General features: G+C 41.0%; 1 protein-coding gene across 1 annotated transcript in view; it reads left to right on the top strand.

The window, feature by feature from the left end:
* ADD1 (adducin 1) overlaps positions 1-25,394 on the top strand; it is a 648,507-nt gene that overhangs the window by 83,979 nt on the left and 539,134 nt on the right. Inside the window, exon 3 of the mRNA XM_053700307.1 lies at positions 22,454-22,616. Coding sequence (XP_053556282.1) covers positions 22,454-22,616 — 163 coding nt within the window. The remainder of the gene's footprint in view (positions 1-22,453; positions 22,617-25,394) is intronic.

Below are 25,394 nucleotides of genomic sequence, written 5' to 3'. Positions count from 1 at the left end.
AGAAAGCAGACTTTCTGAGCAGACAGACTTTTCATCCGGGGGAGTGGGAACTTCTGCTCGATGAGTTTCAGAGCTTTCAGCATTACAGTGTGATTCACCTTATCTCATTTTTCATTCTGATAAGGTGGTTTTACGTACCAAACCTGGATTTCTTCCTAAGGTTGTTTCAAATAAGAATATTAATCAGGAAATTATTGTTCCTTCATTGTGTCCTAATCCTTCTTCCAAGAAGGAGCGTCTGTTACATAACTTGGACCTGGTCCGTGCCTTAAAGTTTTACTTACAGGCATTTAAGGATTTCCGTCAATCATCTTCATTGTTTATTCTGGAAAGCGTAGAGGTCAGAAAGCTACGGCTACCTCCTTTCTTTCTGGCTGAGAAGTATCATCCGCCTGGCATATGAGACTGCTGGACAGCAGCCTCCTGAAAGAATTACGGCTCATTCTACTAGGGCTGTGGCTTCCACATGGGCTTTTAAAAATGATGCATCTGTTGAACAGATTTGTAAAGCTGCGACTTGGTCGTCTCTTCCTACTTTTTCCAAATTTTCCAAATTTGATACTTTTGCTTCTTCTGGGGCTGCTTATGGGAGGATAGTTTTTCAAGCAGTGGTGCCTTCCGTTTAGGTCTCTGTCCCTCCCTTTCATCTGTGACCTGTTGCTTTGGTATTGTATCCCACAAGTAAGGATGAAATCCGTGGACTCGTCGTATCTTGTAGGAGAAAAGGAAATTTATGCTTACCTGATAATTTGATTTCTTCTACGATACGACGAGTCCACGGCCCTCCCTGTCAATTTTAGACAGATTGTTTTTTATTATTTATAACTTTAGTCACCTCTGCACCTTTTAGCTTTTCTCTTCCTATATAGCCTTTGGTCGAATGACTGGGGGTGGAGGGGAAGGGAGGAGCTATATATACAGCTCTGCTGTGGTGCTCTTTGACACTTCCTGTTAGCAGGAGGATAATATCCCACAAGTAAGGATGAAATCCGTGGACTCGTCGTATCGTAGAAGAAATCAATTTATCAGGTAAGCATAAATTTCCTTTTTCTGAGAGACACGAATGTTGGGGCTAGAGTTATCTCTTAATTTATGTAGTGAAAATTTTAAATCTTCCCCTAGTATGATACCTCCCTTGGACATATCGAACATTTTTTGGAACATCTTGCGATAAAATTAAATGTGTTTAACATTCGGGGCACATATATTGATAAATGTGACGGGGTTGCCATATCGTAATCCAAACATACCTTAAAATCTCCCATCTGTGTCCTTAGAGGTTTGTATGTGTTGAAAAGCAATATTTTTGTTGAATAAAATACTGATTTACGTTTTTTTTTTTTTTGTGTGGAAATGGTGTGTGTATATTAAGGGTCAAAAAAGTTAGATTCTTGTTTTTTTAGGAAATGTCTTCTTCCCTGGAGCGTTTTGTGTATGGAGCAGTTTCTAGGTCTGGGTGAATCCGGAGTTGAAGTGGCAGTCACGGAGGGTTCCTCCTCTTGTTGCACTATTTTTGGTACTTATGGGCTTAGGATAGCCAGTCTGGTACAGCTGTTTCTGCGGTCCTCAGTAAGGAGCTCTGGACTTAGGCAGCCATCTCTGCTGCGCCAGCTCTACCCCTCTTCAAAAATTTTTTTATCATCAAATTTGCTTTGCTATCTTGGTATTCTTTGTGGAAAGCTAAACATAGGTAGGCTCATTTCATTCAACTGCCTTTTATCTCAATGCTTGTTGACAGGCACTGCTAGTCAGTGACGTGCAGTGAGGTCAGAGGCTGGTGAGGCACTAGATATGATACGCCGGAGAAACACATGTACAGACGGCCGCAAGTACCCCCAATAGGGCAGGTCTAAATGATGGCTGAACCAGTGCACAGGTGACATAATCAGGTGATGGGTGAGAGCAAGTTAGTAACCACTGAGTTACTGATTAGCTGATTACTTTACTTGTGCACTGATTCAGCTATAATGAAAACCTGGCCTGTTGGGGATACTTGAGGACCATTGTTGAGAAACACTGCACTAAAGCACCAGCTCATCGGAAATGTATTGATTACCTGGAGAATAAAGCACACATACTCTGCTCACTGACACCCACACGCACTCTGCTCACATACACACTCACACAATTCTGTGACAGTGCCAGTGTCTCTTCTCTACTCACTACTGTATTGTAAAAAAATAGAAATAATTTACCATACAAGCTTTACACAAGGGACAAGTTATCAATACTGCCAACACAGCTGCTGCAATATGGTGTTCAAGAAATGCACGTGCACACCCCACTTAGGTATGCTCTTCAACAAAGGACACCAAAGGATACCAAAAGTACCAATGAAGTACATAATAATTAAAAGTAAAATATAAAGGTTTTTTTTTGTGCAATTTCTATCTGAATGATGGAAATGTAATTGACTTTCATGTTCCTTTCAAAAACTAATTTGATTTGCTGACATGGGGCCAGTAACAGTTGATGCTAATTCTCAAAATATAAATACCGTATTTTTCTCTCCATAAGACGCACTTTTTCCCCTTCAAAAGTAAGGGGAAATTTCTGTGCGTCTTATGGAGCGAATGTGACTGGCCTTTGATAGCGAGTGCTACATTGACGTAGCGAATGTGGGTGTGTACGGATCCTCCAATCCGCTCCCTGGAAAGCCATTTATGTGTATATATTTCTACTAACGTACCAAGGTAACCATCTGTGTATTTGTATGCGTGTAAAACAAAATGAGAGTAGTTAGTTGCTAGGCAGGGCCAATCCTAAATGCCTGCATCAGCACTATACTGTACCTCCCCATACTGAGCGTGCGGTTCGCCTCCTGCCTTATAATAAAATGTATAGTCATATCTCTCACTGTACCTGGACACGTTACTCCGGTTCCCTCCTCTCTCCATCCCGGAATGTCTGTCCCGTTAGCCGATCATCCCCTTAGCAACCAGCTACAGTGCTAGTCACAGAACTGCAGCGTTGGTGTCTGCCGTTGGCTAGCAGCAGTTTAGCGTCACTCCTTATTGGCTGAAACAATTGGAGACGCTTCCATGGGCGGAACTACCTTGGTGACGAATTCATTAACCGATTATTTGCAGCCTCTGTGGTAACTGCGTTTAGCCCAAGTATGTTAGAGACAAGATATGTTATTTTAAGCATCTGGTATTTAGTGACATGGTATCTTTGAAAGCGGAGGTAACTTTGTTAAACTTAGGTAACTAATGTCACATGACTCAGGTGGTCACATGGTACAGAAAACTGGAGGAGACAGCTGAGTGAGTAGTGTTCGATAAATATGGTGCAAACTTTTTTTCTTTCCTGTGAGGTAAATGCTGGCAACGTTATTCGTGCCTTGAATTTGAAGTAGCAGAAAGACTGAGAAGTTAGAACTGAGTTTGTGAAAATTTGTGGAAAAAAAACCATCTTCAATTTAGTATTATGTTTTATTAGTTTAGCATAAAATGGCTTTTTGTGATCGCAGATGAATAATATAACAAAAAATAAATAACATAAAATCAATGTAATGACTCTTTAGCTATGTACAGAATCTGTCCTGAATTGAGGGGGCCGAAGTGGACGGGCACACACAGTATGAGTGTCAGTCATTCAATTAAAAATGACTTCCTGTCCTGATGATAATTATATTGGCATCAATTGATGGTTAAACTGCAGGCAAGCAACCAGCACCCAGGTTCTTTATTCCACCCTGTTGACTGCTGTTCTACACCATTTGATTCAGATTATTTTTTTTTCTTGTTTTTTTCCCTCTAAAAACTAGGTGCGTCTTATAGTCAGGTGCGTCTTATGGAGCGAAAGAAAAGTCTATTCAAATAGCATGCTCTACCTCAATCATGAAAGTTTAATTTTAAATGTCTCCCTTTGACTATGTGTTTAACCAGTTACTTTACAGTCGCATTATTTCTAAAAACATTTAACTGCAACAATTGCATATATTTTTTAAATGACTCTTTTTATCTCCTTTATTAATATAAACTTGTATAAAAGCAGCACATATTAAAAACATAATGCAACAGCTTTCAATTGATTTGTGAATTACAAGTTACCAGCCGTCTTTAAATAAATGGAGACACAGAGAAAAATAAAAATAGATAGTGCATAAGCTTTGGCCACATATGGCACGGTAGGCACTGCCTCCTATGAGTGCACGTCCCTGCGCTAGTTCATGTGTGTCATATAGATAACATTGTGCTCTTAAAATCATGAGCACTTTAAAAACCCACATTTTTTCTTTCATGATTTAGAAAGAGAATGCAATTTTAAACATCTTTCACATTTACTTCTATTATCTAATTTGTTTTATTCTCTTGATATTCGTTGCTGAAAAGCATATCTAGATATGCTCAGTAGCTGCTGATTGGTTGCTGCACATAGAAACCTCATGTGATTGGCTCACCATGTGCATTGCTTTTTATTCAACTAAGGATATCTAAAAAATGAAGCAAAATAAATAATAGAAGTAAATTGTAATGTTGTTTAAATTTCTATTCTCTATCTGAATCATGAAAGAAAGATTTTGGGTTTAGTGGCCCTTTAAGTCCTTAAATTTTACAAGCACAGTTCTTTTTTTTTTTTTTTTTTTTTTTTTTTTTAATTTTTCCTTTATTTGTTGAAAAATAACAATACAACAATTAACTTTCATCAATACAAAAATGCAAATCTGCAACGCATACATATAATTTTATAAAAGCTAACAGTTCTACTATATCCCAATATAGTCAGTTAATTACTCGAGCCCAATCTGACCCAATCCTGTCATTAAGTTGATGCTATATAATCCTCCCAAAGAAACCTCATGTTAGAATAGAATTCCATTTGTTGGGTCTGCATGAAATGATATTTCTCTAGGGTCAATAATTGCGTGATATAATCTCTCCAGTGTGTTATGTTGGGGATATTAGGTGTCTTCCACAGACGTGGGATCAATTGTTTGGCTCAATTAATCATGATATACAATAATCGTAATCTCAGCTTGCATTTCAGTTTGGGGGTGTAGTTGAAAAGTAAAATCATTGGGTCTAGTGTGAGTTTGACCGAAATAACTCTCTCTATTTCTACCCTAATATCCTCCCAGTATTGCTTAATCAAATGACACTCCCACCATATGTGTATCAGTGTTCCAACCTCCCCACAGTTTCTCCAGCATTTATTGTTTGTATTAGGGTATATCTTTGAGAGTCTATGTGGCGTAAGGTACCATCGATACAGGAGTTTCAAGTTAGTCTCCGTAACACTGATGGATGATGGTGATTTACCCATATTAGTGAGAATTATCTTCCACTCTTTAAGAGAAATCTCCTTATTGAATTCCTTTTCCCATATTTTACAATAGGCTGGTAGTGATCTAGAATGATTTTCTATTAGTAATTTATATATTGTCGACATGCCACCTTTTACAGGGATCTGGGAAAAACATAAGTTTTCAAATAGAGTAAGTGGTCTACTTAAATTAGCCTTGTATTGAGCACTATGTAGGAAATGTGATATTGTCTGGAGAGTGAGCCAGTCTTTAACTATTTGTGGAGCAATCTCAATTAGTTCATCCTTGCTTTTAAGTTTACCTTCAGACAGGATCTTATAAAAGGGTATAAAAGACAAAATGTGGTCAGTATCTTTTGGTGTCGGTAGCCCCTGTATTGGGATCTCCGGATTGTAAAGGATTGGAGTTAAAGGGGAGGGGTTTGAGGAGATACCTTTTGTTTTATTTGAGAGTTTATCCCAGGTTTCAAGGGTCACCTGGACTAATTGGGGCATATCTTTATCTAGACGTCTATGTATCTTATTTGTCCAGCACAGGCCTCCTAGGTTAGGATGTCCCGTTAATTGTTTTTCTAAGGCAACCCATTCTTTGTGCTGTCCGTGTTTACACCAATCTATCACTCTGTTGAGGAGAATCGCTTGTCTTTAATATAATAAGCAAGGCACACTAAGGCCTCCATTTTTTCGTGGTCTATACATAATCTTTTTGGAAATTCTAGGTCTTTTCTTTTGCCAGATATGTGTTAACTATATTCTGCATGCTGGTAATGTAAGACTGTGGAACTGATATGGGCAGTGTTTGGAATATGTATAGTATTTTTGAGAGAATAGACATCTTAAAGGCGTCCACTCTACCCAGCCACGCTATGTTTTTATGTTCCCAGCTGTGTAATTCAGACTGTATCTCTTTCAAAAGAGTTTGATAATTTAGTAGAAAGAGTGCTTGTGGATCATGCGAGATCTGGACTCCTAGGTATTTTATAGAGGAAGTTTGTATTTTATATTTATATTTGTCAGCTATTTCTTGGAGTTCTGATGCGGGGATATGGATCCCCATCACTTCTGACTTGGTTGGGTTAATTTTGAAATTAGAGTATCTGCTATAAATGTCAATTTCTGTGGCTAGTGCTTCTAGAGATTGTAGCGGTGATGTAAGGGTCAAAAGCACGTCATCTGCATATAGGGCTTGTTTATATTGGATATCTTTTACCATTACACCATGTATAGAGGAATTATTTCTAATAGCCGCAGCCAAGACTTCTATTGTAAGTACAAACAGTAATGGCGACAGGGGGCACCCCTGCCTAGTTCCATTCAATATCGGGAATTTATTTGAGAGTGAGTCGTTTAGTTTAATCCTGGCCGTTGGCTTATTATATAATGCGAATATTTTGCTTATGATACTGTCACCCAGCCCAAAACGCTTCAGTGTGTTCTGTAGGAAGGCCCAGTGTAACCTATCAAAGGCCTTTTCGGCATCCATTGCAAGCATAATGGATGGTATTTTGTGTGTTTGTGTATATTCTAGCAGGTTTAACAATTTTATAGTGTTGTCTCTTGCTTCTCTAAATGGCGTAAAGCCTACCTGATTCACATGTATTAATTGTGGTAAGAATCGATTGATCCTAGTAGCCAGTATTTTTGCAAAGATTTTTACATCCACATTTAATAATGATATAGGTCTGAAATTCTGAGGTACATCAGGAGCCCTACCAGGTTTTGGAAGAACCGTGATATGTGCTTCTAGCATACTTGGGTGGAATGGGTAATGTGCATCAATTTTGTTAAATATTTGCAAGAGATGTGGAATTATAAGCGCAGCAAATTTCTTATAATATTGTACGGTATACCCGTCTGGGCCCGGGCTTTTGCCTACATTAAGGTCTTGTATTGCTAACTGAATTTCCCTGTGCGTGATGGGTGTGTCTAGTTCTTTTGATTGTTCTTCGTTCAATTTGGGGAGTGGAACCCTACTCAAATATTCCTGTATTACATCATCTGATTCTGTGGCCTGTCCGGGAACTGTTATGTTATATAGTTGAGCATAGTATGTCTCAAACTGGGAAAGTATATCTTTGGTTGAGTGTAATTTGGTCTTTTTAGGTGTTTTTAGTTCATGAACAAAGGTTTTATATTTCTTAATTTTTAAGGTTCTAGCCAGCATTTTTCCCGCTCTATTTCCTTCATAGTACATTTTTTGCTTGAAGCTGGCCGTTTTAGCCTTGTATTCTTTTAACAGTAATTCATATACAGCTGCCCTAGTCTCCTGTAAGTCTTTATAAATTTGTTGATCATTCGGGGTCATTTTGTGTTTATATTCTAGGGTTGCTAATTTAGCAGTGAGGGTTTCATACTGCAATCTTGCTAACTTTCTATAATGTGCTCTCATTTTTATAAATTCTCCCCTCATAAAACACTTATGTGCTTCCCATACTGTTATAGGATCACTATCCGGTGTTGAGTTGAAACTAAAGTATTCCTGCAGTGAGGTCTGTAATTTCTTCTGTTAAGTGTGATCAGTCCACGGGTCATCATTACTTCTGGGATATTACTCCTCCCCAACAGGAAGTGCAAGAGGATTCACCCAGCAGAGCTCCATATAGCTCCTCCCCTCTACGTCACTCCCAGTCATTCTCTTGCACCCAACGACTAGATAGGATGTGTGAGAGGACTATGGTGATTTTATTTAGTTTTATTTCTTCAATCAAAAGTTTGTTATTTTTTAATAGCACCGGAGTGTGTTATTCCTTCTCTGGTAGAATTTGAAGAAGAATCTACCAGAGTTTTTACTATGATTTTAGCCGGAGTAGTTAAGATCATATTGCTGTTTCTCGGCCATCTGAGGAGAGGTAAACTTCAGATCAGGGGACAGCGGGCAGGTTAATCTGCAAAGAGGTATGTAGCAGTTTTTATTTTCTGACAATGGAATTGATGAGAAAATCCTGCCATACCGATACAATATCATGTATGTATATTTTACATTTGAGTATTCTGGGGAATGGTACTTCACTGGAATTACACTGTGTATATAAATTGTAGCCTATTTGCAAGCAACAGGCTTTTTACTAATTTATGTTAAACGTTTTTGCTGGAATGTAAAATCGTTTTCATTTTCTGAGGTACTGGGTGAATAAAATGTTTGGGCACTATTTTTCCACTTGGCAGTTGCTTGATCTAATTCTGACAGTTTACTGATCTCTCTCACTGTTGTGTGTGAGGGGGAGGGGCCTTTTTTGGCGCTTTTGCTACGCATCAAAAATTTCAGTCAGAAAGTCATTGTTGTTTTCCTGCATGTTCCGGTTCATCTCTACAGAACTCGGGGGTCTTCAAAGCTTGTTTGAGGGAAGTAAACTTCACAACAGAGCTGTGAGATTGTAGTTGACTGTGATAAAAAACGTTTATTCTTAAATTTTTTTAGGCCATCAGGGTTAGTTATTCTTTGCTAATGGGAACAAGCCTTTGCTAAAATTGTGTTTTGTTTTACAAAGTTTGATGCTGTAACCTTTTCAGTTTATTGATTTCAACTGTCATATATCTTTCTGTGCTTCTTAGGCACAGTACGTTTTGCATTGTATTTTACTTGTATAATATTTCCAAGTTGCAAATTTAGTTGCTAGTGTGTTAAACATGTCTGATTCAGAGGACGAGACCTGTACTATTTGTACTAACGCCAAAGTGGAGCCCAATAGAAATTTATGTACTAACTGTATTGATGCTACTTTAAATAAAAGTCAATCTGTACAAATTGAACAAATTTCACCAAACAACGAGGGGAGAGTTATGCCGACTAACTCGCCTCACGTGACAGTACCTACATCTCCCGCTCAGGAGGTGCGCGATATTGTGGCGCCCAGTTCATCTGGGCGGCCATTTCAAATAACATTACAAGATATGGCTACTGTTATGACTGAGGTTTTGGCTAAATTACCAGAGCTAAGAGGCAAGCGTGATCACTCTGGGGTGAGAACAGAGTGCGCTGATAATGCTAGGGCCATGTCAGATACTGCGTCACAACTTGCAGAACATGAGGACGGAGAGCTTCATTCTGCGGCTGACGGTTCTGATCCAAACAGATTGGATTCAGATATTTCAAATTTTAAATTTAAGCTGGAAAACCTCCGTGTATTATTAGGGGAGGTGTTAGCGGCTCTGAATGATTGTAACACAGTTGCAATACCAGAGAAAATGTGTAGGTTGGATAAATATTTTGCTGTACCAACAAGTACTGACGTTTTTCCTATACCTAAGAGACTAACTGAAATTATTACTAAGGAGTGGGATAGACCCGGTGTGCCGTTCTCACCCCCTCCGATATTTAGAAAGATGTTTCCAATAGACACCACCACACGGGACTTATGGCAAACGGTCCCTAAGGTGGAGGGAGCAGTTTCTACTTTAGCTAAGCGTACCACTATCCCGGTAGAGGATAGCTGTGCCTTTTCAGATCCAATGGATAAAAAGTTAGAGGGTTACCTTAAGAAAATGTTTGTTCAACAAGGTTTTATATTGCAACTCCTTGCATGCATTGCGCCGGTCACGGCTGCAGCGGCATTCTGGATTGAGTCTCTGGAAGAGAACCTTAGTTCAGCTACTCTGGACGACATTTCGGACAGGCTTAGAATCCTTAAGCTAGCTAATTCATTCATTTCGGAAGCCGTAGTACATTTAACTAAACTTACGGCTAAGAATTCCGGATTCGCCATTCAGGCGCGCAGAGCACTGTGGCTAAAATCCTGGTCAGCTGATGTAACTTCTAAGTCCAAATTACTTAATATACCTTTCAAAGGGCAGACCTTGTTTGGGCCCGGTTTGAAAGAAATTATCGCTGACATTACAGGAGGTAAGGGCCACGCCCTGCCTCAAGACAGAGCCAAACCTAGGGCTAGACAGTCTAATTTTCGTTCCTTTCGGAATTTCAAAGCAGGAGCAGCATCAACTTCCACTGCTCCAAAACAAGAAGGATCTGTTGCTCGCTACAGACAAGGCTGGAGACCTAACCAGTCCTGGAACAAGGGCAAGCAGGCCAAGAAACCTGCTGCTGCCCCTAAAACAGCATGAATTGAGGGCCCCCGATCCGGGATCGGATCTAGTGGGGGGCAGACTTTCTCTCTTCGCCCAGGCTTGGGCAAGAGATGTCCAGGATCCCTGGGCGCTAGAGATAATATCTCAGGGATACCTTCTGGACTTCAAATACTCTCCTCCAAGAGAGAGATTTCATCTGTCAAGGTTGTCAACAAACCAAACAAAGAAAGAAGCGTTTCTACGCTGCGTACAAGAACTTTTGTTAATGGGAGTAATCCATCCAGTTCCACGGTCGGAACAGGGACAAGGGTTTTACTCAAATCTGTTTGTGGTTCCCAAAAAAGAGGGAACTTTCAGACCAATCCTGGATTTAAAGATCCTAAACAAATTCCTAAGAGTTCCATCGTTCAAAATGGAGACTATTCGGACAATTTTACCCATGATCCAAGAAGGTCAGTACATGACCACAGTGGATTTAAAGGATGCTTACCTTCACATACCGATTCACAAAGATCATTACCGGTATCTAAGGTTTGCCTTTCTAGACAGGCATTACCAGTTTGTAGCTCTTCCATTCGGATTGGCTACAGCTCCAAGAATCTTCACAAAGGTTCTGGGTGCTCTTCTGGCGGTACTAAGACCGCGGGGAATCTCGGTGGCTCCGTACCTAGACGACATTCTGATACAAGCTTCAAGCTTTCAAACTGCCAAGTCTCATACAGAGTTAGTACTGGCTTTTCTAAGGTCACATGGATGGAAGGTGAACGAAAAGAAAAGTTCACTCGTTCCACTCACAAGAGTTCCCTTCCTGGGGACTCTTATAGATTCTGTAGAAATGAGATTTACCTGACAGAGGACAGGTTAACAAGACTTCAAAGTGCTTGCCGCACCCTTCATTCCATTCAACACCCGTCAGTGGCTCAATGCATGGAGGTAATCGGCTTAATGGTAGCGGCAATGGACATAGTACCCTTTGCTCGCTTACACCTCAGACCACTGCAACTGTGCATGCTAAGTCAGTGGAATGGGGATTACTCAGACTTGTCCCCTTCTCTGAATCTGGATCAAGAGACCAGAAATTCTCTTCTATGGTGGCTTTCTCGGCCACATCTGTCCAGGGGGATGCCATTCAGCAGACCAGACTGGACAATTGTAACAACAGACGCCAGCCTTCTAGGTTGGGGTGCCGTCTGGAATTCTCTGAAAGCTCAGGGACAATGGAGTCAGGAGGAGAGTCTCCTGCCAATAAACATTCTGGAATTGAGAGCAGTTCTCAATGCCCTCCTGGCTTGGCCCCAGTTGACAACTCGGGGGTTCATCAGGTTTCAGTCGGACAACATCACGACGGTAGCTTACATCAACCATCAGGGAGGGACAAGAAGCTCCCTAGCAATGATGGAAGTATCAAAGATAATTCGCTGGGCAGAGTCTCACTCTTGCCACCTGTCAGCAATCCACATTCCGGGAGTGGAGAACTGGGAGGCGGATTTCTTAAGTCGTCAGACTTTTCATCCGGGGGAGTGGGAACTTCATCCGGAGGTCTTTCCCCAAATACTTCGACGTTGGGGCAAACCAGAGATAGATCTCATGGCGTCTCGGCAGAATGCCAAGCTTCCTCGTTACGGGTCCAGATCCAGGGATCCAGGAGCAGTCCTGATAGATGCCCTGACAGCACCTTGGGACTTCAGGATGGCTTATGTGTTTCCACCCTTCCCGATGCTTCCTCGATTGATTGCCAGAATCAAACAGGAGAGAGCATCAGTGATTCTAATAGCACCTGCGTGGCCACGCAGGACTTGGTATGCAGACCTGGTGGACATGTCATCCTGTCCACCTTGGTCTCTACCTCTGAAACAGGACCTCCTGATACAGGGTCCTTTCAAACATCTAACTTCTCTGAAGCTGACTGCTTGGAAATTGAACGTTTGATTTTATCAAGACGTGGGTTTTCTGAGTCAGTTATTGACACCTTAATACAGGCTAGGAAGCCTGTTACCAGAAGGATTTACCATAAGATATGGCGTAAATACCTATATTGGTGTGAATCCAAAGGTTACTCTTGGAGTAAGGTTAGGATTCCTAGGATATTGTCTTTTCTACAAGAAGGTTTAGAAAAGGGTTTATCTGCTAGTTCATTAAAGGGACAGATCTCAGCTCTGTCCATTCTGTTACACAAACGTCTGTCAGAAGTGCCAGACGTTCAGGCTTTTTGTCAGGCTTTGGCTAGGATTAAGCCTGTGTTTAAAACTGTTGCTCCGCCATGGAGTTTAAACCTTGTTCTTAACGTTTTACAGGGCGTTCCGTTTGAACCCCTCCATTCCATTGATATAAAGTTGTTATCTTGGAAAGTTCTATTTTTAATGGCTATTTCCTCGGCTCGAAGAGTCTCTGAGTTATCAGCCTTACATTGTGATTCTCCTTATTTGATTTTTCATTCGGATAAGGTAGTTTTGTGTACTAAACCTGGGTTCTTACCTAAGGTAGTCACTAACAGGAATATCAATCAAGAGATTGTTGTTCCTCCTTTGTGTCCAAATCCTTCTTCGAAGAAGGAACGTCTACTGCACAATCTGGACGTAGTTCGTGCCCTAAAATTTTACTTACAGGCAACTAAGGAATTTCGACAAACGTCTTCTCTGTTTGTCGTTTACTCTGGTCAGAGGAGAGGTCAAAAGGCTTCTGCTACCTCTCTTTCCTTTTGGCTTCGTAGCATAATACGTTTAGCTTATGAGACTGCTGGACAGCAGCCTCCTGAAAGAATTACAGCTCATTCTACTAGAGCTGTGGCTTCCACTTGGGCCTTCAAGAATGAGGCCTCTGTTGAACAGATTTGCAAGGCTGCAACTTGGTCTTCGCTTCATACTTTTTCCAAATTTTACAAATTTGACACTTTTGCTTCCTCGGAGGCTATTTTTGGGAGAAAGGTTCTTCAGGCAGTGGTTCCTTCTGTATAAAGAGCCTGCCTATCCCTCCCGTCATCCGTGTACTTTTGCTTTGGTATTGGTATCCCAGAAGTAATGATGACCCGTGGACTGATCACACTTAACAGAAGAAAACATAATTTATGCTTACCTGATAAATTCCTTTCTTCTGTAGTGTGATCAGTCCACGGCCCGCCCGGTTTTTTAAGGCAGGTAAATATTTTTTAAATTATACTCCAGTCACCACTACACCCTTGGTTTCTCCTTTCTCGTTGGTCCTTGGTCGAATGACTGGGAGTGACGTAGAGGGGAGGAGCTATATGCAGCTCTGCTGGGTGAATCCTCTTGCACTTCCTGTTGGGGAGGAGTAATATCCCAGAAGTAATGATGACCCGTGGACTGATCACACTACAGAAGAAAGGAATTTATCAGGTAAGCATAAATTATGTTTTTGTAAACCTTTCGTCCCCTAACAGCAGGGAATCGTCTAATCTCCATATGTATGGGGTTATCGGTGTGTCTGGCCACTCTATTGTAATGGATACTGCAGAATGGTCTGACCATACTGTATGTGAAATTGTTGCATCTCGAATGTATGATAAACCTGATTGGTTTGTGAACAAGTAGTCTAGTCTGCTATATGTATGATTTGGGGAAGAAAAAAAAGTGTATTCTACAGTGTTGGGGTGAATAAACCTCCATATATCATATAGATTTGAGTCTTTCAATAGCTTCCAGAAGTGTCTGAGCGTCCTTTTAGATGTGTGGGGATTTGAGTTTGAACTGTCTACCTCGGGATGTAGTGGTATATTAAAATCCCCCCCTATGAATATCAAGCCTTTAGAAATGTCTATAATTTTTTTCAATGTTTTCTTATAGAAAGGGAGTTGTTGGGTATTCGGTGCATATATGTTTATTAGTGTAGTAGGCTTACCATAGAGTAGCCCAAAAACCCCTAAAAACCTACCATCTAAGTCTGTGTGTGTCTGAATGTGTTGAAAAGGAATTGTCTTACTCAAAAGAATACTCACACCACATTTCTTAGAAGTGTATGAGCTATGGAAGTGTTGTGTGTAATGAGGTCCCATATATTTGGGTTCGTGTAACTTCCTAAAGTGCGTCTCCTGGAGAAAGAGAACATCACCCTTCTTTTTATGTAAATCTGACATTGCCATGGATCTCTTCGCAGGTGAATTTAACCCCTTAACATTCTGTGTGATAAATTTAAGTATCTTTCCCGTCTTATCCATTTATGTAAAACAAAACATGTAGCATCCGCATCAATTGTTTTCTGCAATGTATTATATACCACATTTCCTCTCTGACTATACGGCTTGACCCCTGACTCACTAAACATGTTAGGAAAATAACATATCTAAACAAACATAAAAACATACATAGAAAAAACAACAAAAATAAGTCTCCCCTCTGTTTGGGGGAAGACCTAGGAACCGTTTCCATTCACGGGTCCACTTTAGCAGGGGAACCAGACCCCTATTATTCAAGTGTATAACATTCAAATTTAACCTTAAATTTGCCTCTGTTTTTAACTAATTAAACATTTATAAAACAGTGAATAAACGTCTATCTCAAACATGAATCTATAACGCAACATACATTTCGCATATACATGGCCTTTCAGAGTCCCATTACATAGAAATCGTTAAAAAGTCATTCAATTGCCTATGTCTGTTACTTTACCACATCCTGTGAGAGCAGTCTCTTTACTTCGCCATTTATCGGCTGTATCCGCCAGTCATACATATTTGTTTTTCTGTAATATGTATACATATACAGTCATTTTTTGGAGTGTCCTTTGGGAACTTGTTTCCATAGTTCTGATTGTGGTCTTTTTTCCCCTCGCATCATGGATGGTTGTTGATTGTCCAATGTTGTAAGTTCCGGAGGGTCTAAGTTTAAAGCACTGCAAAATCCAGGGACATCTGCAGGTCTTCTGCAGGTTAGACGTTTGTGATCTTGTAGGACATAGAGTTGGAATGGGAACCCCCACCTGTATAATATTTTTTTATCTCGGAGCATCTTAGTCAAAGGTGCCAGTTCTTTTCTCCTCTGTAAGGTCCTTGTTGCAAGATCCGCATAAAATTGCAATACTGTCCCTCTAAACCTTACAGGTTGATTTTTCCTAGATAGCATAAGGAGTTCCTCTTTTTCTAGAAAGTTTTTGAATTTCATGATGACATCCCTAGGTGGTGCCGTGTCTGGGGGTTTGGGCCTTAGTGCTCGGTGGGCTCTGACCCACTGGATGTCTATAGCTGGCGGCGCCCCTTTCAAATGAGTAAATAGTGCAGCAAAGTATGTGTAAAAGTCCTTGGGGAGCACAGACTCAGGGATACCCCGAATACGGATATTTTTCCTTCGGCCTCTATTTTCGAGGTCCTCTAATTTGTCGTTCAATTCCTCTATAGTTGACATTTGTGCATTCAATTGATCCTGCATATCTGTAATCTCCTCAGTAACTGAGCCTGATTGGTCTTCTAAGGCCTCTACCCTGAAGCCTAATGCATGAATATCTTGTTTTATCTCCGCCATTTCTTCCCTCATGCAGGCCCTCACTATGTCAGCAATATCTTGCTTTGAAGGTAAAGAGGACAATAATGCTAATGGCACCTGAGTAGTGAGTTCCGTCTCTTGTGAAGTGTCTTCTCCCACTGATTGTGCTGGGGATCTTTGCCCCCTCGAGTCTTGTAGTATCGGTGATCTCTGCTTGTCTGTGGGTGTGAAAAAGGAGCTAACAGGGGTCTCCCTTGCCTGCATTTTTGTTAATTTTGGTTTTTGTATGCTTTTCCTTGATGCCATAATTTTATATACGATATAAAATAAAGATATGAAAATACCTCTTGCCCTCCTCTTCTTTCTTACTTTTAAGAGATTAGCCTGGCATGTTTTTCAGTATGGCTCCCTGAGGATTCATGTACTTTTACACGTGCTACTGCTTGCTGTTGCGTGCTCAGTATTTTGTTAATGCGCCTGCTATTTTGTGTTCATTCTAGGTGATCTTTCTAGAAATTTATAGCATATACCTTCATATGTGGGGTGCTAACTTATGATGAGTCGGTATATCCTTATGTTCTGCCAAAAGTTAGATCTCCTGTATATATCTCTGCCGTGCTCCATGCTGTGAGGCAGCCGTCTCCTCCGTCGCCATTACAGTGCAGCCGGTGCTCCCGTCTTAAAGATATATAAATGTGAAGCTCCCACCTCACTCTGCCTCTCTGCGGTCACCCTTTATGCTGCTCATAACACTGTTTTGGGTTGTATCTGCCTCCAATGTGGCCTCAATAGGGTGCTGGTACTCCGGAGCTATGGGATTACACAGCCATCTTAGCTGCGGCCAAGCTCCGCCCTTAAGCACAGTTCTTTTTTAAAACACTTACCTTTTTTGTTACGGTAAACTTACCGCCAATCCTCTGTCTGTATCTCCATCAGTATTGAGTAGATCGATGACGATCCGGCTTCATACAATCATTGTGTGCCTCACGAGCTGGACGCCAAAGGGGGCACAAAACAATTGGAGGAAGCTGGATTCATTATTGATCTGCTCAATACTGAAGGAGATGCAGGTGGAGGAACATCGGTGTGTTTACAGTAACAAAAAGGTAAGTATTTTAAAAGAAGCGTAATTGTAATGTTTATTGACTTGGTGTCCATGTTATTAAGAGTATTTTTAAATACTGGACTTTAAATCATTCAACTTTACAATTACTTTGAGTCAGCACTGATTGGCTAAAATGCATGCCTGTCAAAAGAACTGAGATAAGGTGGCAGTCTGCAGAGGCATATAAACCGTATTCTACTAAAATGTTTCCTGTGGACATTTGATTGTCTTGCACATGTGAGTTATTTCAAATTGTCACACATGCACGCATACACACACACACATGTATGTATGTATGTATGTGTATGTATGTATATATATATATATATATATATATATATATATATATATATATATATAAAAGCATTGAGAACCAGTGCATTTATTAAAATAGCCAGTAGGTGGAGCTGTCCGCTTGTGTTGCAGCAAAGCCAAGCAAGCTGAAATTAATCAGTTTAACCAGACCTGAGCTATCGAGCAGATTTCAAAGGAACAAGATCTTCCTTACTATAAATCAGTCCAGATTGGAATGCATAGAAAAAAACTGCATGAATGAAAAATGCATGTGAAGTCTGTTGTGTGATTATTTTATTAGGTTTATAATGCTGTTTAGCAAATGTTTTTGTTCATTTAACTTAGTTTAATTATATATTCTGTGTTGTGTGATTATTTTATTAGGTTTATAATGCTGTTTAGCATTTAAAGTCTTCATTTCAAAGCTTTAAAAATAATGTATTAGGTGTTACTTATGCCAATTTTGAGAGGGGCCTGGAACCTATCTCCCTCACTTCCCATTGACTTACATTATAAACTGGGTTTCAATTTACAACGGTTTTGATTTACAACCATTCCTTCTGGAACCTAACCCCGGCGTAAACTGAGGGCTACCTGTATGTATGTAATATATATATATATATATATATGTGTGTGTATATATGTGTGTATATATGTGTGTATATATGTGTATATATATGTATGTGTGTATATATATATATATATATATATATATATATATATATATATAATGTGTGTATGTTATTTTTTATATATGAGAGAGATATGTGTGTGTAAATAAAACTTTTCATTAGTATGTACAGAGACTTTTTTTTCTCCAACATAGGTGTGTCCGGTCCACGGCGTCATCCTTACTTGTGGGATATTCTCTTCCCCAACAGGAAATGGCAAAGAGCCCAGCAAAGCTGGTCACATGATCCCTCCTAGGCTCCGCCTACCCCAGTCATTCTCTTTGCCGTTGTACAGGCAACATCTCCACGGAGATGGCTTAGAGTTTTTTAGTGTTTAACTGTAGTTTTTATTATTCAATCAAGAGTTTGTTATTTTAAAATAGTGCTGGTATGTACTATTTACTCAGAAACAGAAAAGAGATGAAGGTTTCTGTTTGTATGAGGAAAATGATTTTAGCAACCGTTACTAAAATCCATGGCTGTTCCACACAGGACTGTTGAGAGGAATTAACTTCAGTTGGGGGAACAGTGAGCAGTCTCTTGCTGCTTGAGGTATGACACATTCTAACAAGACGATGTAATGCTGGAAGCTGTCATTTTCCCTATGGGATCCGGTAAGCCATGTTTATTAAGATAGTAAATAAGGGCTTCACAAGGGCTTATTAAGACTGTAGACTTTTTCTGGGCTAAATCGATTCATTATTAACACATATTTAGCCTTGAGGAATCATTTTATCTGGGTATTTTGATAAGATTATATCGGCAGGCACTGTTTTAGACACCTTATTCTTTAGGGGCTTTCCCAAATCATAGGCAGAGCCTCATTTTCGCGCCGGTGTTGCGCACTTGTTTTTGAGAGGCATGACATGCAGTCGCATGTGTGAGGAGCTCTGATACATAGAAAAGACTTTCTGAAGGCGTCATTTGGTATCGTATTCCCCTTTGGGCTTGGTTGGGTCTCAGCAAAGCAGATACCAGGGACTGTAAAGGGGTTAAAGTTAAAAACGGCTCCGGTTCCGTTATTTTAAGGGTTAAAGCTTCCAAATTTGGTGTGCAATACTTTTAAGGCTTTAAGACACTGTGGTGAAATTTTGGTGAATTTTGAACAATTCCTTCATATTTTTTCGCAATTGCAGTAATAAAGTGTGTTCAGTTTAAAATTTAAAGTGACAGTAACGGTTTTATTTTAAAACGTTTTTTGTACTTTATCAAGTTTATGCCTGTTTAACATGTCTGAACTACCAGATAGACTGTGTTCTGAATGTGGGGAAGCCAGAGTTCCTTCTCATTTAAATAAATGTGATTTATGTGATGACAATGATGCCCAAGATGATTCCTCAAGTGAGGGGGAGTAAGCATGGTACTGCATCATTCCCTCCTTCGTCTACACGAGTCTTGCCCACTCAGGAGGCCCCTAGTACATCTAGCGCGCCAATACTCCTTACTATGCAACAATTAACGGCTGTAATGGATAATTCTGTCAAAAACATTTTAGCCAAAATGCACACTTATCAGCGTAAGCGCGACTGCTCTGTTTTAGATACTGAAGAGCATGACGACGCTGATAATAATGGTTCAGACCAATCTTAGATCTCAAGATCTTAAACAAGTTTCTCAAGGTTCCATCGTTCAAAATGGAAACCATTCGAACAATTCTTCCTTCCATCCAGGAAGGTCAATTCATGACCACGGTGGATTTAAAGGATGCGTATCTACATATTCCTATCCACAAGGAACATCATCGGTTCCTAAGGTTCGCATTCCTGGACAAGCATTACCAGTTTGTGGCGCTTCCTTTCGGATTAGCCACTGCTCCAAGGATTTTCACAAAGGTACTAGGGTCCCTTCTAGCTGTGCTAAGACCAAGGGGCATTGCTGTAGTACCTTACTTGGACGACATTCTGATTCAAGCGTCGTCCCTTCCTCAAGCAAAGGCTCACACGGACATCGTCCTGGCCTTTCTCAGATCTCACGGGTGGAAAAGAGTTCTCTATCTCCGTCAACAAGGGTTCCCTTCTTGGGAACAATAATAGACTCTTTAGAAATGAGGATTTTTCTGACAGAGGCCAGAAAAACAAAACTTCTAGACTCTTGTCGGATACTTCATTCCGTTCCTCTTCCTTCCATAGCGCAGTGCATGGAAGTGATAGGTTTGATGGTAGCGGCAATGGACATAGTTCCTTTTGCGCGCATTCATCTAAGACCATTACAACTGTGCATGCTCAGTCAGTGGAATGGGGACTATACAAACTTGTCTCCGAGGATACAAGTAAATCAGAGGACCAGAGACTCACTCCGTTGGTGGCTGTCCCTGGACAACCTGTCACAAGGGATGACCTTCCGCAGACCAGAGTGGGTCATTGTCACGACCGACGCCAGTCTGATGGGCTGGGGCGCGGTCTGGGGATCCCTGAAAGCTTCAGGGTCTTTGGTCTCGGGAAGAATCTCTTCTACCGATAAATATTCTGGAACTGAGAGCGATATTCAATGCTCTCAAGGCTTGGCCTCAGCTAGCGAGGGCCAAGTTCATACGTTTTCAATCAGACAACATGACAACTGTTGCGTACATCAACCATCAGGGGGGAACAAGGAGTTCCCTGGCGATGGAAGAAGTGACCAAAATCATTCTATGGGCGGAGTCTCACTCCTGCCACCTGTCTGCTATCCACATCCCAGGAGTGGAAAATTGGGAAGCGGATTTTCTGAGTCGTCAGACATTGCATCCGGGGGAGTGGGAACTCCATCCGGAAATCTTTGCCCAAGTCACTCAACTGTGGGGCATTCCAGACATGGATCTGATGGCCTCTCGTCAGAACTTCAAAGTTCCTTGCTACGGGTCCAGATCCAGGGATCCCAAGGCGGCTCTAGTGGATGCACTAGTAGCACCTTGGACCTTCAAACTAGCTTATGTATTCCCGCCGTTTCCTCTCATCCCCAGGCTGGTAGCCAGGATCAATCAGGAAAGGGCGTCGGTGATCTTGATAGCTCCTGCGTGGCCACGCAGGACTTGGTATGCAGATCTGGTGAATATGTCATCGGCTCCACCATGGAAGCTACCTTTGAGACGGGACCTTCTTGTTCAAGGTCCGTTCGAACATCCGAATCTGGTCTCACTCCAGCTGACTGCCTGGAGATTGAACGCTTGATCTTATCGAAGCGAGGGTTCTCAGATTCTGTTATCGATACTCTTGTTCAGGCCAGAAAGCCTGTAACTAGAAAGATTTACCACAAAATTTGGAAAAAATATATCTGTTGGTGTGAATCTAAAGGATTCCCTTGGGACAAGGTTAAGATTCCTAAGATTCTATCCTTCCTTCAAGAAGGATTGGAAAAAGGATTATCTGCAAGTTCCCTGAAGGGACAGATTTCTGCCTTGTCTGTGTTACTTCACAAAAAGCTGGCAGCTGTGCCAGATGTTCAAGCCTTTGTTCAGGCTCTGGTTAGAATCAAGCCTGTTTACAAACCTTTGACTCCTCCTTGGAGTCTCAACTTAGTTCTTTCAGTTCTTCAGGGGGTTCCGTTTGAACCCTTACATTCCGTTGATATTAAGTTATTATCTTGGAAAGTTTTGTTTTTGGTTGCAATTTCTTCTGCTAGAAGAGTTTCAGAATTGTCTGCTCTGCAGTGTTCTCCTCCTTATCTGGTGTTCCATGCAGATAAGGTGGTTTTACGTACTAAACCTGGTTTTCTTCCAAAAGTTGTTTCTAACAAAAACATTAACCAGGAGATTATCGTACCTTCTCTGTGTCCGAAACCAGTTTCGAAGAAGGAACGTTTGTTGCACAATTTGGATGTTGTTCGCGCTCTAAAATTCTATTTAGATGCTACAAAGGATTTTAGACAAACATCTTCCTTGTTTGTTGTTTATTCCGGTAAAAGGAGAGGTCAAAAAGCAACTTCTACCTCTCTCTCTTTTTGGATTAAAAGCATCATCAGATTGGCTTACGAGACTGCCGGACGGCAGCCTCCTGAAAGAATCACAGCTCATTCCACTAGGGCTGTGGCTTCCACATGGGCCTTCAAGAACGAGGCTTCTGTTGATCAGATATGTAGGGCAGCGACTTGGTCTTCACTGCACACTTTTACCAAATTTTACAAGTTTGATACTTTTGCTTCTTCTGAGGCTGTTTTTGGGAGAAAGGTTTTGCAAGCCGTGGTGCCTTCCATTTAGGTGACCTGATTTGCTCCCTCCCTTCATCCGTGTCCTAAAGCTTTGGTATTGGTTCCCACAAGTAAGGATGACGCCGTGGACCGGACACACCTATGTTGGAGAAAACAGAATTTATGTTTACCTGATAAATTACTTTCTCCAACGGTGTGTCCGGTCCACGGCCCGCCCTGGTTTTTTAATCAGGTCTGATAATTTATTTTCTTTAACTACAGTCACCACGGTATCATATGGTTTCTCCTATGCAAATATTCCTCCTTAACGTCGGTCGAATGACTGGGGTAGGCGGAGCCTAGGAGGGATCATGTGACCAGCTTTGCTGGGCTCTTTGCCATTTCCTGTTGGGGAAGAGAATATCCCACAAGTAAGGATGACGCCGTGGACCGGACACACCGTTGGAGAAAGTAATTTATCAGGTAAACATAAATTCTGTTTTTTTTTTTTTTGGATGCAGTGGTTTTACAAGTGTCAATTTTTTTTTATTTTTTTTCAGGCATTTTGTGATGAGCTTGAAACCATGATCCAGGATCAGCTTAAAAAGGGAAAAAATCCTACTGGCTTATTGGCATTACAACAAATTGCAGATTTCATGACCACAAGTGTACCAAGTGTTTATCCATCAGCACCACAAGGTGGAATGGCAGCATTAAATCTAAGTAAGTTTTATGGAAAACCATAGCAGCTATGTCTCATTGTTACTTGCTTTGCTTTTAGGGATTTTTTTTTTGGGGGGGGGGGGGGGGGGTTGCTGAAGGCTTAATGAAGCATGGTTAATCCAAGATAGCTATTTAATTTAGTGTCCGTTATAGTTTGTCCTTTCCGCTAAGAATATTGATGTAGTGTAAAATACATGACAAGAATGAGAGAGATAGATAGATAGATAGATATATAGATAGAGAGATAGATAGATAAAGATAGATAGAGAGAGATAGATAGAGATAGATATATATATATTATATTTAATATACACACACTATGTGAATCTGCCCTCCATGAGACAACCACCTGAAGGTTCTGTGAAATAAACAATCTTCAGCAAAAACAGGAACCAGACAGGATTTCTTCAAAAACAGGGGTCAAATTTATTGACGTTTCGGGGAGTAAACCTCCCCTTCCTCAGAACATAAAGTGTACAAACACACTGCACCTTAAATAAGCAAACAAATACACAAACACCTCCCACTTCCTGTTCAGAAAAAGCACCAACCTCTCACTACTTCCGGTTCAAAGTGCATGACCCGGAAGTGCTTAAACCAAGTACTTCCGGTACATTTCAGTGCCAATAATACTCTTTATTTGAAAACCCACACATTATCACATTGTGTACATACTGAGTGTTAATACATTATGTCCTCAACACTTATAATTATAATCCAACATATGCACCCTTTTAAATATTCATCCTCACGATGTTATATCAAACTCCGGAAGTTAAACAACCATTTCCGGTGCATCGTAGTGAACATACAGTATATCGCCCATACAATTAATACCTTAATTCAATCTAGTGCTATTCTGTGACTTACTACACATGTTTATATAGTCTTAATCCTTGTAAGAAACCACGCACTCAGTGTCCAAACATACCCTCATGTTTTCATAAGTGTGCGTATCATGAGGCCGCCACCGGAAGTTACGTCACTCTCGGTTTCGGTAACTAAATGTGACATGTATTATTGCGCCAAGCATGCTGTGTAGTGTTGATCTGCTTCATCCTAGCCTGAACAGGTACCGAGCACACCACTCATAGAAAATAGAAATTTCTCTTGTAAGGTGTATCCAGTCCACGGGTTCATCCATTACTTGTGTGTGTATATATATATATATATGTGTGTGTGTGTGTATACAGGGAGTGCAGAATTATTAGTCAAGTTGTATTTTTGAGGATTAATTTTATTATTGAACAACCATGTTCTCAATGAACCCAAAAAACTCATTAATATCAAAGCTGAATAGTTTTGGAAGTAGTTTTTAGTTTGTTTTTAGTTATAGCTATTTTAGGGGGATATCTGTGTGTGCAGGTGACTATTACTGTGCATAATTATTAGGCAACTTACCAGTGAAACCAATATAACATCTCAACATTCACAAATATACATTTCTGACATTCAAAAACAAATCAGTGACCAATATAGCCACCTTTCTTTGCAAGGACACTCAAAAGCCTGCCATCCATGGATTCTGTCAGTGTTTTGATCTGTTCACCATCAACATTGCGTGGAGCAGCAACCACAGCCTCCCAGACACTGTTCAGAGGTGTACTGTTTTCCCTCCTTGTAAATCTCACATTTGATGATGGACCACAGGTTCTCAATGGGGTTCAGATCACGTGAACAAGGAGGCCATGTCATTAGATTTTCTTCTTTTATACCCTTTCTTGCCAGCCACGCTGTGGAGTACTTGGACGCGTGTGATGGAGCATTGTCCTGCATGAAAATCATGTTTTTCTTGAAGGATGCAGACTTCTTCCTGTACCACTGCTTGAAGAAGGTGTCTTCCAGAAACTGGCAGTAGGACTGGGAGTTGAGCTTGACTCCATCCTCAACCCGAAAAGGCCCCACAAGCTCATCTTTGATACCAGCCCAAACCAGTACTCCACCTCCACCTTGCTGGCGTCTGAGTCGGACTGGAGCTCTCTGCCCTTTACCAATCCAGCCACAGGCCCATCCATCTGGCCCATCAAAACTCACTCTCATTTCATCAGTCCATAAAACCTTAGAAAAATCAGTCTTGAGATATTTCTTGGCCCAGTCTTGACGTTTCAGCTTGTGTGTCTTGTTCAGTGGTGGTCGTCTTTCAGCCTTTCTTACCTTGGCCATGTCTCTGAGTATTGCACACCTTGTGCTTTTGGGCACTCCAGTGATGTTGCAGCTCTGAAATATGGCCAAACTGGTGGCAATAGGCATCTTGGCAGCTGCACGCTTGACTTTTCTCAGTTCATGGGCAGTTTTCTCCAACATTGGTGTGTCCGGTCCACGGCGTCATCCATTACTTGTGGGAAATGTTCTCCCCCACAGGGAAAGGCAAGGAGAGCACACAGCAAGAGCTGTCCATATAGCTCCCCCTCTGGCTCCGCCCCCCAGTTATTCTCCTTGCCGCTCTGAACAAGTAGCATCTACCACGGGGATGGCGAGGAGTTTGTGGTGTAGTTGTAGTTTTTTATTCTACCAAGAGTTTGTTATTTTAAAATAGTGCTGGCTTGTACTATTTACTCTATAACAGAAAAGTGATGAAGATTTCTGTTTAAGAGGGCTATGATTTTAGCACAAGTAACTAAAATCCATTACTGTTACCACGCAGGACTGTTGAAACAAGAGAACTTCAGTTGGGGGTAACAGTTTGCAGACTCATCTGCTTCAGGTATGACTAGTCTCCTTCTAACAACACAGGCTAATGCTAGATGACAGTCATTTTTCCCCTCAGGGGAAACGGTA

The sequence above is a fragment of the Bombina bombina genome, chromosome 2 (genome assembly GCF_027579735.1).
Source record: "Bombina bombina isolate aBomBom1 chromosome 2, aBomBom1.pri, whole genome shotgun sequence".
In the NCBI taxonomy this organism is placed as follows: domain Eukaryota; kingdom Metazoa; phylum Chordata; class Amphibia; order Anura; family Bombinatoridae; genus Bombina; species Bombina bombina.
The sequence above is the reverse complement of the archived record's forward strand: the minus strand, read 5'-3'. Positions and strand labels throughout refer to the sequence as shown.